General features: G+C 56.5%; 1 protein-coding gene across 1 annotated transcript in view; it reads left to right on the forward strand.

The window, feature by feature from the left end:
• CRISPLD2 (cysteine rich secretory protein LCCL domain containing 2) overlaps positions 1–12,333 on the forward strand; it is a 67,389-nt gene that overhangs the window by 10,334 nt on the left and 44,722 nt on the right. The window contains exons 2-3 of the mRNA XM_060130590.1: positions 6,907–7,212; positions 11,641–11,759. Of these exons, the coding sequence (XP_059986573.1) occupies positions 6,973–7,212; positions 11,641–11,759 (359 nt within the window). The 5' untranslated portion in view covers positions 6,907–6,972. The remainder of the gene's footprint in view (positions 1–6,906; positions 7,213–11,640; positions 11,760–12,333) is intronic.

Genomic DNA, 12,333 nt, shown 5'->3' on the forward strand with positions numbered 1-12,333 from the left:
GACAGGTCTGGGGCCGTGATGAAGCAGCAACCCTGCAGTTGTGTCTTAACCCACGAGCAGGACTTCATTCATCAGCGGGGCCCGGGCGGGGGAGGGGCAGGCTGGGGTCATGAGATGAGCCGCGAGAACAGCATGTGCAGAAGCAGAGAGCTTGGCACGGTCTCGGGGCTGACGGCTGGCAGGCTCCGTCCTACGAGTCATCTTTCTGGCAGGCTTTCTTAAACATAGGCGAAGGCAGCCCAGGTGGGATGACATCGAACCCCAACCACGTTCTCTTTCTTTCTCTCGTTCCTGAGAGTTGAATTTGGCGGCAGCGTCCCCCAGGAGCTAGCCCTTGAGGAGACCCCTGGCTAGATGGGGGACACGCGAGGCTGTGGATGCCCTAAATGTCCCCAGAGCCTTAGCCGGGGTAGAGGGGTGATGGCAGAGCTGACGTTGCAGCACCCACGTGCTCAGAGTTCCCCACGCTTCCAGAAAGCTGGATTTCAAGCCTTGGTTTCACTTCAAACCAGACCCGCAACCTCACAGATAACCACATAACGTCTCCCGGGCTCAGTTTTTGTTTTCCAGAAAATGGGGTAGAAAACAGCCAGGGTCCAAGTGCATCTGAAAGCTGAGGCCGTGCTGCAGGAATCTGACCCCAGGTTGGGTCTGGACGTTGACCGTGGGGCGTGAAAGCTTTCTTGGTCCCCTCCCCGCCCCCTGGTATGTGCTTATGGGACCCTGGTGCCGTTATCTTGTTTGTGGTCTTCCGGGCTGGGTTTTGCAACTGGGGCCAAGGAGACGATGTCTCCCAGACGGCGTTTCTGTGAATTGTACGGCCGTCCACGCGGGTGTTTCGGGCTTTTGGCAGGAGGCCAGGGACAGAGAGTGGAGAAGGGCTTCTCTAGAAATGAAGCTTGCCTTTGGCAACCCTAGGAGAAAGCGGGGACAAAAGTGCAGAGCTGGGGAGTGTGGGCCTCCGTCTCCAGGAACAGAAGGGAGCTCGGGTTGACCCCCTGAAGTGTGAGCCCCTCGGGAACGTTAGGACGGCTGGAGGGTGCCCGGCAGAGAGGGTCCGTCAGTGCGGGCGTCATATTTTAGTCAAAGGTACGTCAGCAGATAGAGACTGGGTGGGTGCCAAGCCCCATGACGGGGAGTATCTTGGTGAAATGTAACCATGATGTAAAGGTTTCATTCCCCTGGGGGCGACAAACGGATGCCTTCTCGACAGAGTCACTACCTGGGGTGGGGCACGGTGCCTGTCTCCACTGAGCCCCACTGTCTGCGCAGGAAGCAGAGAAGGGAAGGGAGGGTCGCAGTGAGTGCTGGGTTGTTTGTGGGCGGCCCTCCCCTGTGTGGGTAGCGACGGGAAATCCCCAAGGAAGCCCACCCCTTGGGAAGGCACTGTGGCATTGAGGAAGGGGCTTGGAGGTCAGACGGAGCTGCGTTCCAGCCCCAGGTTTTCTGCTTGCAGTTGTGTGACCCTGGGCAGGTTCCTGACACTCCAGGGGCCTCAGTCTCCTCACCTGTAAAATGGGAGCAGTAGAGCCCAAACCTCTGAATCATCGGGAGGGTGAAGTGAGAAGTGCAGCAACGGGCTTGCGGTAGGTGTTCCTCCATGTAAGCCCCGCTGGCCTCCCTGGTGGGGGCCTGTACGTGTCATTGGAAAGCCCCTGGTGGTGGTGGGCAGTGTGTGTGTCTCATTGGGAAAACTTTTTTTTTAAATTTATTTTATTGAAGTATAGTTGGTTTCTCATGTTGTGTTAATTTCTGCTGTACAGCAAAGTGACTCGGTTATACAAATATATATTCTTTTTCATATTCTTTTCCATTATGGTTTATCCCAGGATATTGAATGTAGTTCCCTGTGCTATACAGTAGGACCTCGTTGTTTGTCCATTCTTTATATAATAGTTTGCATCTGCTAACCCCAGACTCCCACTCCACCCCACCCGCCATCCCCTCTACCCCTTGGCAACCACTAGTCTATTCTCTATGTCTGTGAGTCTGTGTCTTTTAAATTGTAGGTGGAAAGGGGGCTGAAGTGTTTTTTCCCTAGGCTCTTATCGAGCTGTTTCGGCAGTGGAAGCTGAATGCCAAGGGGCTGAAGGCCAAGGCGGGCTGGCGTGGCCCCGGCCAAGTCGCCTCGGCCGATGGGCTTGTGCTGTGACACAGCGCCGATCGCCACTGCCCAGGTTCCAGCCACGATCCCACCCTTGGCCTCCCCATCTGCCTCTCTGCTCCTCCCTTACCCTCTTCCATACAGCTGCCAGTGGGATACTTAGAACACAGTTCTCCTCGCTTATTATCTGATGCGTGTATTAGTTTGCTAGGGCTGCCAGGATAAAGTACCACAGACTGAGTGGTTTAAACAACACAAATTCATTGTCTCACGCTTCTGGAGTCTGGAAGTCCAAGATCAAGGTGTCGGCGGGGCTGGTTTCTTTTAGGCCTTGCTCCTTGGCGTGTAGACGGCGGTCTCCTTGCTGTATCTCACACTCTCGTCCCTCCGTGTGTGTCTGTGTCCTAATCCCTTCTTCTTATAAGGACACCAGTCATACTGGAGCAGGGCTCACGCATATGACCTCATTTTAACTTAACCACCTCTTGAAAGACCCTCTCTCCAAATACAGTCACAGTCTGAGGTGCTGGGCGTTAGGACTTTGACACAGGAATTTGCAGGCCACACAGCTCAGTCCAAGATTCTGTTTTTTTTCCCCTGCGTGACCGCCCAGTGCTGTGCTCTGGAATGTAGATGTGAGATGCCAGCCCTGTTACTGTTACAGTTCTGCTTAAATCTTCAGTGTTCTCCTATGGCCCACACTTAGCGGAAGCCAACTAGGTACAGGCGTTGCCCCCTCCCCAGCGTGGACCCCACCAACCCTCCCTGAGCTGCAGCCAGGCCAGACCGTTTTCAGACCCAGTAGCGCCGCCCAGCACCATGTCCCGCATGGCCCAACCCAAGACAAGTTGGTGTGGTCCAGGCTAGCGACTGTCTCAAGGTGGAGAAGCCACTTGGAGAAATGCCTCTTTTCACTTGTGTTTCTCCCTGTGGGAAGGTTTGACTAAACCCCATGGTTGGGAATTCCCTGGTGGTCCAGTGGTTAGGGCTCTGTGCTTTGAGTGCCGAAGGCCCAAGTTCAATCGCTGGTTGGGGAACTCAGATCCCGCAAACCACGCGGTGTGGCCATAAACAAACAAACAAACAAACAAACAAACCCCATGGTTCTCCCAACTCTGAAGCTCCAGCTGAGGCTTTATCAGTTGTCTCTGGACCCTTGGAGGGAAGGACCCGTCTGCGGCCCATGGACCAAGCAAGGCCCTTGAATGTTCAGAGTGAAGGCGGCCGACCAAGTCTTCCGGAGTGAGGTCACCCTTGTTCAGGAGAACATGCCGGGAGAATGCACTTGGAACCAGCAGTGGTTTCACTGTCCTTTCATGCTTTGGCATTTTACTTTGTTTTATTCATTAATATTTTAAAAAGTTTAAAGTAGACAAGTCCAAAGGCTAGTATGCGCTCACCACCGATGTCCGGCCCCCGAGGACACCCTCCTCTGGTGACTACATCACATTCCTGCCAACTCAGCCTGTCCACTCAGCGTGAACGGAGCTTACACTTTGCAATATTTGCTTGAGAATTTGTTTTTTTGATAAATTTACTTATTTATTTATTTATGGCTGCGTTGGGTCTTCGTTGCTGTGCGCGGGCTTTCTCTAGTTGCGGGGAGCGGGGCTACTCTTCGTTGCGGTGCGCAGGCTTCTCATTGCGGTGGCTTCTCTCGTTGCAGAGCACAGGCTCTAGGTGCGCAGGCTTCAGTAGTTGTGGCACGCGGGCTCAGTAGTTGTGACTCACGGGCTCTGGAGCGCAGGCTCAGTAGTTGTGGCACACGGGCTTAGTTGCTCCACGGCATGTGGGATCTTCCTGGACCAGGGTTCAAACCCCTGCATTGGCAGGTGGATTCTTAACCACTGCACCACCAGGGAAGTCCCGAGATTTTTAATAGAAACAATATGTTAGACATCAAGGTGAGTTCCCTCATATTCTCCTTCCCAGTTCAATTTACCTCACCCTGGCATCGTCTACCACCATGAACTTGGTCTGTTCAGTCCTGGTTTTACCATACAAGCACATGCAGGTGCACGTGCGCACACACACACGCACCGTATACATATATGTACATACACGTATAGTACATGTGTATATAATACACACGTATACGCAGATGTATGTACCTGTACACATATCTATAAACTATACAAGGTATGGTTTATATGCCTTAAAATGCACACAGATAGTACCATTAGCATAGTATTCTACAACTTGCTTTTTTAGCCCAACATTAGATTTGAGCTTCGTTTATGCCAGCACTCACAGAGCTCCAGGCCATCGTTTTTACTTGCTGTATAATATTCCACCCACACGGACTCACAGTTCATTTACCCATCCCCCTGCTGAGAGTCGTTTGAGTTGTGCCCGTTGGTGATTTAAACCAAAGCCAGTTTAGTTGAGTCATGTAAGCAATTCCTATTTCATGCCTTTTGGGGTGCCCTGCCCCTCGGGCTGCTGAAGAGTAAAGCCAATCGGGTGTGGCCGTGATGCCCGAGTGGACGCTCCGTGATGTTGATTCCGCTCCTTCTTTGTCCTAAATCTTAACCCAGTGTCAGTGCGTTTTGGCATCCTTTTCAGCCTGGCCTCTGCCGCTGGGAAATGCTTGTATATGGTGGTGTGACTAAGCAGGGAGACGTCAGGGACCCTGAGAGCGTCTGCGTCTCTGGCTTGATGCCCACAGGGCGAGCGAGCACTCAGAAGTCCCCCACCCTCACCCAGGTCCCTGAGGCTCTGCCCCAAAGGGAACTCCTCGGGAGGGAGGCCACATCTCACCCACTCCAAGGAGTCGGGCCTCCCCCTAGATGGCGTAAGCTCGGTCAGGACCCTGGAGAGTTTCCAGGGTTGGAGATGGGAACTGCTGCGTTCCCATAGCTCCTCCACTGCAGCTCTGCCTCCTGGGATGCCCTGGATGCGCCCTTGAGGATGTCCTCCTCCAGCTGCCGGCTTGCAGCCCCAGACCACGCGACTGGTGAAAACGCAGCTGTTGCCGGTATAGGAGAAGACCAGAGGGGCCACCCGGGGTTCCGGGTGGGTCAGCGTCCAGGCTTGGCTGCCTCCCCCCCATCCAGGGGGGCCCTGGAGCCCCTCCCTCCAGCTCCCCGCGCTGTCTTGTCAGGCCTGTCCCGCTGGGTAGGGGCTGTGGGTTTCCTCGCCTGTCGCCCAACTGGGAGCTCCCTGAGGCCAGGACAGGGCCCTCTTCATCTTCGTGTCCCGGCGCCCAGCACAAAGTAGGTGTCTAATAAAGGTCATTGGGTGACTGACTGACTCTCCTTGGGAGTAAAGCAGAGGCGAGAGGGTGAACGAACACACTCATTCAAGCCCCGCCTTGTCTTCTTGGACCGGACAGTAAGCCAGGGGGAAGACCATGCTTTGTGACCTTTAGTGTGACCCCGGGGAACCAGGGTAGCATGATGGGAAATCCAGGATCCTCAGAGACACCACACCTGGGTTCGAGTCTTACCCGTGGAGCGGCCTTGGGACCAGCACGTCAAGCCTCAACCTCCTCCCTGTAAAATGGGAGCGATAACAGGCCGACCTCCTGGGTTGTCGTGAGGATTGGAAACGGCATAATGAGGTGGCGGGCCCACGCAGATGCTCAGGAAGGGTTCTGGGAAGGAACACAAGGCACAGCGGAAATTCACCTCATAAACTAACTTCGAATTTTAAAATTACTAAGTGTATTCCAAGACTAAGGCAGCTTTTCCTAAAACACTAAGAAAGGTTAGTAGGCGGCGTTATTTGGGAAAAGGGCCTGTCGTCCAAAGGCAAGGAGGGATCGTCAAGATCCTTGTTGGGTCCTAAAGTGAGGGATTCGGCAGTCGGCACCGGGGGTCTCTGAGAGGGGCGAATCCCAACCGCCGTGACCACGAGGCCGTGCGCCACGGCCCCCAGCCCGGCACGTGTCAGGGTTAGGGTTCCAGAAATACTCCTTGGGAAGTGCAGCTCCAAGATGGGCCTTGCAGGACCGGGAGTCCCAGCCACCATCTGCTGTCCCCTCGGCCCTACTGATGCCGTTGTTGGGTACTAATAACCCCTATGAACCACTAACTTAGCAGCCAACAGGGTAACACCCGGCAGTGCCTGTAACGGGCTCACTGTCAGACAGAAGCTGCCTGAGGGAGGCTGCACGCCAGGCTGTTTAGGGGCTCTGCCAGGCAGGGATGGGATGAGAGTGGGTACACAGATACCCCTGGAGGTCCTCTCTCTTTCTACTGTCACTTTCTCCAAGGAGCAAATCGGCAGAGTTCATGGCTGGGTCCCTGGCTGGGTCCTGGGAGATGGTGTCGTAGTGTGTGACGGTTACACGGGTGGTGCCCCGTGGAAGGGCCGTGATAGGTGAGGCCTCATGCGGTGATGGGTCTGGGGATGCCTGACAATCGCTTTGGGAACTGAGTCTTACTTCACAGGGACCAGGAAGTTTGCCACTCACGCTGGTTCACGGCACGTCCTTTCGTGATGTGAAATGACTTTAGCGATCTCTTTGGGGGGGCGGGAGATGGAACTTAATTCAGGCCGTAGACTCCTGAATGAGTCCAAATGCTGACTCCGAGTGAGGATAGATGGAACCGTGAGAAGCTGAGTCCAGGAGAGACCCAGCCAGGATGTCCCATGTGGCATCAGGCCGCTTGCCTTGCTGGAGACCCTTGGCTTGAGTCCCAGCTCCACCACTTCCTGCCTGCGGGACCCTGGTGGTTCAGCTTCTGTGGCCTCAGTCTCCACATCTGCAAAGTGGGGAGAATGATGTCCAGCATGGTCAGTGCCGTCGTGGGTTTGACACTGATCGACTTCTCCTGCCGCCCTCTGCTTCTTTTCAGAGCACACGAGCGCCTCAGGAGCCCAGGCCCCCCTGTCATCCCAGCCCTTGCTGCCAGCGTGGAGCCATGAGCTGTGTCCTGAACGGCCTTGTGCCCTTGGGGCTGGTGCTACTGCTCTGTGGAGCCCAAGGCTTTTTCCTGCCCAATGTCACACACCTAGAGAAGCTGCTCAGCAAGTACCAGCAGGACAGACCCAACTCCCGGGTCCGGAGGGCCATCCCCAGGGCGGACAAGGAGGAGATCCTCATGCTTCACAACAGGCTGCGGGGCCAGGTGTCACCACCGGCCTCCAACATGGAGTACATGGTGAGCGCGGGGGCACCACAGGGGCTGGCCCCATCCGTGGGGGGAGGGGGGGATGGCAGGCTTGGGGACGTCTGGTGAGAGAGGGCCCCCTGCCTCTGTTCTGGATGCCCTACCCGATCAGCACAGGCTGCACCTCTCTGTAGCTCAGCCCAAGCTCCCGGCCCTCCTGGAGGGGGAGGGCGAGGGCGAGGGGAGGGGGAGGGGAGGGGGAGGGGGAGGGGAGGGGAGGGGGAGGGGGGGGTCAAGGACCAGGCTGTGGTGAGTCCGACCCCAGCTCTGCTACGTCTTCACCGTGTGACCTTGACGTCTCCTTAGCTAGTCTGAGTCTCAGTGTCTACTTTGGAAATCCCACCTCATGTGCCCCCCCACCCCCCCCACCCCCCCACCCCCGCCCCTGCCCCGTGACCATCTAACGGCACGTGTGTTGACTGCCTGGCACAGTTGCTCAGCCCTGGGGCTGTGCTGTTACCGCTGTCCTTGTGTCACCCTTAGCGTCACCCCACCGTTTAGCTGCACCTTCCGTCTGAGTAGCGAGGGGTGGCCGAGTCCGTGAGTGATGGGGTGTCTGCTGGGGAGGAAGGAGTAGAGAAGGGACAGTGGAGGGTCCCCTGTGCATCTGGAGAAGCCCTGCATTTCGGAGCAGAAGGGGCAGCCAGCTCCCCAGTGCACGTCCCCAGCTCTGCCCTCACTCGTGTGTCTCCGTGTCCCATCCCCCCAGCCCTGTGAAACAGGCGCCGTGGTATCCCCCCACGTTATAGACTGGGAAACCGAGGCCCGAGGTCACACAGCTGTAGAGGCGGAGGCGAATGCTGACCTGGGTCCGGCTGAGTCCAGGACCCGTGCTCTTGTCCCCTCTCCACGCTCAGTTGAACCCCTCCCACCCCTCCCCCGACCCCACCAGCCTTTTCCATCCTCCCCTGATTATCGGGGCAGCCTCAGCCCTGGAGTGGGGGCAGGGGCTGTTTCACCTCCCATCTTGCCCTCTTCCGGCCCCTTCTGCATCCTGGTATCGCGTTATAGTTTCTAAATCTCACTCTCTTCCAGCCTTTGCCCAGGCAGGAGCCTCGGTGGCCCTCTGTGCTTCCTTCCGGCATCCGAGGCCTCCTATCACAAGCCCTTGTCTGTCTGGATAGTCTGTTTCCCTCCCTTGCCTTTGGCCGGAGAGGCCTCTGGGTGCTGTGTGTGTTACAGACCCCGCCCCCCCCCCAGGAGGGCTGCACCCTCATCATTCCCGTATCCACCTCCCTGCAGGCCTGGCCCCAGGCCCTCTCCTTCCTCTGGACTCTCAGCTGCTGCTTTCCGTGTGGCCTGTGCTCCGACCTCGGCCACCCTCACGGGCGGTCCCCTGCCCGCGTGCCTGTGAGTCCCTCAGCGTCTGTGCTTGCGCGAGGTGGCCCATCACCAGCTGTGGGACGGATGAATGGATGCCCGTCCGCGCAGAGCCCTGAGCAAGCCCCCAGTCCTCTGGGAACTCGTTTTGAAACCATTTCTTTTTTCTCTGAAGAAAATGGTCCAGACATGTATTCCGAAGGGGCCGTGATAATTTTAGGAGGCAGAGTGGGCGCCCTTTCAACGTGGGGCGCCTAACGCCGGGGGCAGCTGCGTGGACCTTTACAGGGTTAAGGATGGAGAGAGTCGGTAGATTTTGTTTTCAGGGCACGGACTCCTCCCCGCTCCTTCCCAGCAACTGGTCATTTGGCTTCTGTCCCTGTGGGGAAAAGACACTCTCCGCCTCTTTCTGGATCAGTCGCCCTCCATCCTGTGCCCCTCCCCACCCCAAGGCCCTGTGTGGTGCCTACCAGGGAGCAGGCATTCTCCTGGGCCTGAAGCTTGCCTGAGCCCCAGCCCCGCCGGGGTCCTGGCTGTTTCCTGCCTCCCGTGGGGAGCAGGCTGGGTTTCTGCTGCTCTTTTCCTCATGCCCTGTGCTTGTCTGGTGCCTGTGGGGGAGATTCAGGGCAGCGGAAAGGAGCTTGGGTTAGCAGCAGGCAGGGACAGGCCCTGGGCAGCCTGTGACTAGCCTGCTGTGTTTTCCTATTTGTTTATTTCATGGTATCTCGGGATGGGAGCTGGGATCTCGCTCCTTCCGTCTCCACAGCCCCCCTGTGGGGGAAGTAGAGCCTTTAGGGGTGTTGTTGAGGCCGCCTCTCCGCAGGGGCCCTCAGGGCGGGGCCGGCAGTCCGAGCCTCAGCACCGTCCCCTCCCTTTGGGCATCCTCGGTGCAGTGCTGCCCGGCCCAGTCTCCACCCAGACAAGTGACACTGATTTGAGAAAGTGTCTCAGAGTCATGGCTTCCTGCTCGGCCCTGCCTGCTGGGGCTTGTAGCCACAGTCCTTTGAAACAGGCTGAGCACTGAGAGGTGGATTTTAACACTCCAGAAGTTAAGATACCCCATTTTGAGGTTTTGTGAGCGGACAGGCTCTGGGGTTAGGTAGCTGCCACGTGCTAGCTGTGTGGGTTCGGCAGGTTACTTAGCCTCTCTGTGTTTATAATTCCTCACCAAGCACAACGGGGGACGACAAAAGTCCCTTTCTCACAGAGTTGTTTGGTGGAGTCAGTAAGATAATGCATGATACTAAATAAATGTGAATTAGACTGTTGCTATTATTTTAGTAACCATTATTTTAGTGGAGTGGGACCAGCACCTGGTGGCAGCATGCAGAGCAGGAAGATGGAAGATCCCCCTTGGAGGCTGGGCTGTTAAAGTTCTAACAAGTTCCTAGCAGGGTGACCTTAGGCAAGTTACTTAACCTCTCTTAAACTCAGAGGTTTTTGTTTGTTTGTTCATTTTATCTGCAACAATGGAGAGATAAAACATACCTCCAGGGCTTGTTGGGGGAGTTAAATAAGAAAATGGTTCTAATGTTACCTGCAATGGGCAGGTGTTCAGATGATGACTGCCCTGGCGGGTGCTTGAGAAAGTTAACTTCCTTAATGTCCAGGTACCATTGACTGAGAGCTACCTTGCTTCTCATCTGGGGGCTCCATGCCTGCTGTCATTCAGCCTTCCCCCAAATCCTATTCCAGGTACCATTAGCCCATTTAGAGATAGGGAAACAAAGGCACAGAGAGGTGAAACCATTTGCTTGAAGTCACACAGCCAGCAAGAGGCAGAGCCTGGCACCGTACCCAGGTTCACCTAACAAGAGCACCTCACTGCCCCGCCCTCTGAAGGTGGGAGGTGCGTGCTCTTATCAACAGGCCCGTCTCCCACTGACTGAGTGTGGCCCCCGGAGGGTGTTGACCCCCTGTTTCAGGCTGTGCTTGGGCACTGGAGAAAGATCCGAGGCAGAAGTGGTACAGGGTTTGGTGGGCGCTGAAGGTGGGGCACTGTCGGGGAGAAACCCAGAATGTCCCCTGCAGCTGAAATGGGCATCCCCTGCAGCTGAAATGGGCATCAGCGGGTCCAGAGGTGTGACCCCGCCCCCCCCCAGGCGTCTGCCCTGGGGCAGGACTTGCCCCTGGGTGTTGAGGAGTCGCAGTTATCTTGGCCAGAAGGAGACAGCGAGACAGGAGGAGGAGAGGGCAGTGGGCAGCTTCCATTCAGGGGTCCCACAGTTGGTTCAACCAGTCTCCTGTTCCTGTTCCTGGATGGTCCCGGGGCTCTGCCTCGATAGGCCTTCAGTGAGCAACTACTGTGTGCAGGGCTGGGGCTTCCCAGAGTGAGGGACAGCCCCTGGCTGCCCATGAGCTGCAGCATCTTCCCCAAGACTCCGGGAGGGGGCGGGACAGCCGCTGGCTCGCAGCTGGGAGGGCCGCTTGGCATCTGTTCCTCCGCAGAAGAGAAGTGACCCTACTTGCCTTGTTCACCGTGTTCTTTCTTGAGGAGTTACGTGTGCTCCCTGGGCCAGCTGGGAGGCAAGAGGGCTGCAGATTCTTTGGCCCAGACCCCTGACTCAGGGAGGGCTGTGTTGGAGGGTAACAGGACTGGGCGAGTTGAAGGCATTTCTTGCTACCTAAAAAAAAATATATATACATATATATAATAGTAAAATATACGTAATATATAACTTACCATTTCAGCCATTTTTAAATGCACTATTCAGTGGCATTAACTACATTCACACCATTGGGCAACCATCCCCGCCATCACCGTCATTCGTCTCCAGGATTTATTCATCCTCCCATTTCACAGATGAGGAGACTGAGGCTGAGAGCAGGGACTTGCCAGTGTCCCCGACAAGTTAGTGGCCGAGCAGGTGCTCTGAGGATCGGGGCTCCTCTAGGTTCTTTGCTGACCGGCCACTTCCCACCTCCCGAGCAAGGAACCCATCGGAGACAGGCACAAAGTCCCTGTGTCTAGTGTCGCGGAAGCCGAAGCCCGGCCCTCGGGGTCTCCCAGGGCCTGAGCTGGGGGCGTCTCTGCGGTTTGGGTTCTTACACCCACCCCTGACCCTGACCTCCTGGTGCCCATTTCTCGTCCCCCTGCAGACCTGGGATGAAGAGCTGGAGAAGTCGGCGGTGGCCTGGGCCCAGGAGTGCATCTGGGAGCATGGGCCCAACAGCCTGCTGGTGTCCATCGGGCAGAACCTGGCCGTGCACTGGGGCAGGTAAGAGCCACCGTGACCCCCTCCCTACCTGTGAACAGGGTCTCGCTCACGCCGCCAGACCTCCAGGGCCTTGACAGTGTCTGTTAAATGTCGTCCATGGACCTTCCCCCGGGTCAACCGGGCCACATTCCCGAGCCCCCAAGCCAGCTGGCAGCCCCTCCCGGGCTAGGGCCTGGCTGCCTTAGAGGAAATGGACAAAATGTCTTCTGACCGGCTAAGACTCACTGACCACGTGCTGTGCACACGAGTCCTCCGAACGGGGGCCCAGGGTCCCAGGGTCTGCTTTCGTTGAGCCGCACTTATGGAAAATTGGGCCGGGGCTGAAAACAGCCCCTCAAAGTACACGTCAGGGTTTGCTTGCCTTCAACCGCCTGTTTACTCTATTTCCAGCTCTTTAAGCGGGGAGTGTAATGGGGCCACGAGTAGCTGCATCTTCCTTTAGCCAGTGCCCGTCCGGGAAAGACCTGGGCAGGTGTCACCGTGTGTCCAGAGGGGTGACTTCGTGGAACCACAGCAACCCAGCACTCTTTTCTGCTTTTTATGAAGTCAGTCTTGTGACAGCATTAAGAGAAAA

Source organism: Lagenorhynchus albirostris, chromosome 19, assembly GCF_949774975.1.
Source record: "Lagenorhynchus albirostris chromosome 19, mLagAlb1.1, whole genome shotgun sequence".
In the NCBI taxonomy this organism is placed as follows: Eukaryota; Metazoa; Chordata; class Mammalia; order Artiodactyla; family Delphinidae; genus Lagenorhynchus; species Lagenorhynchus albirostris.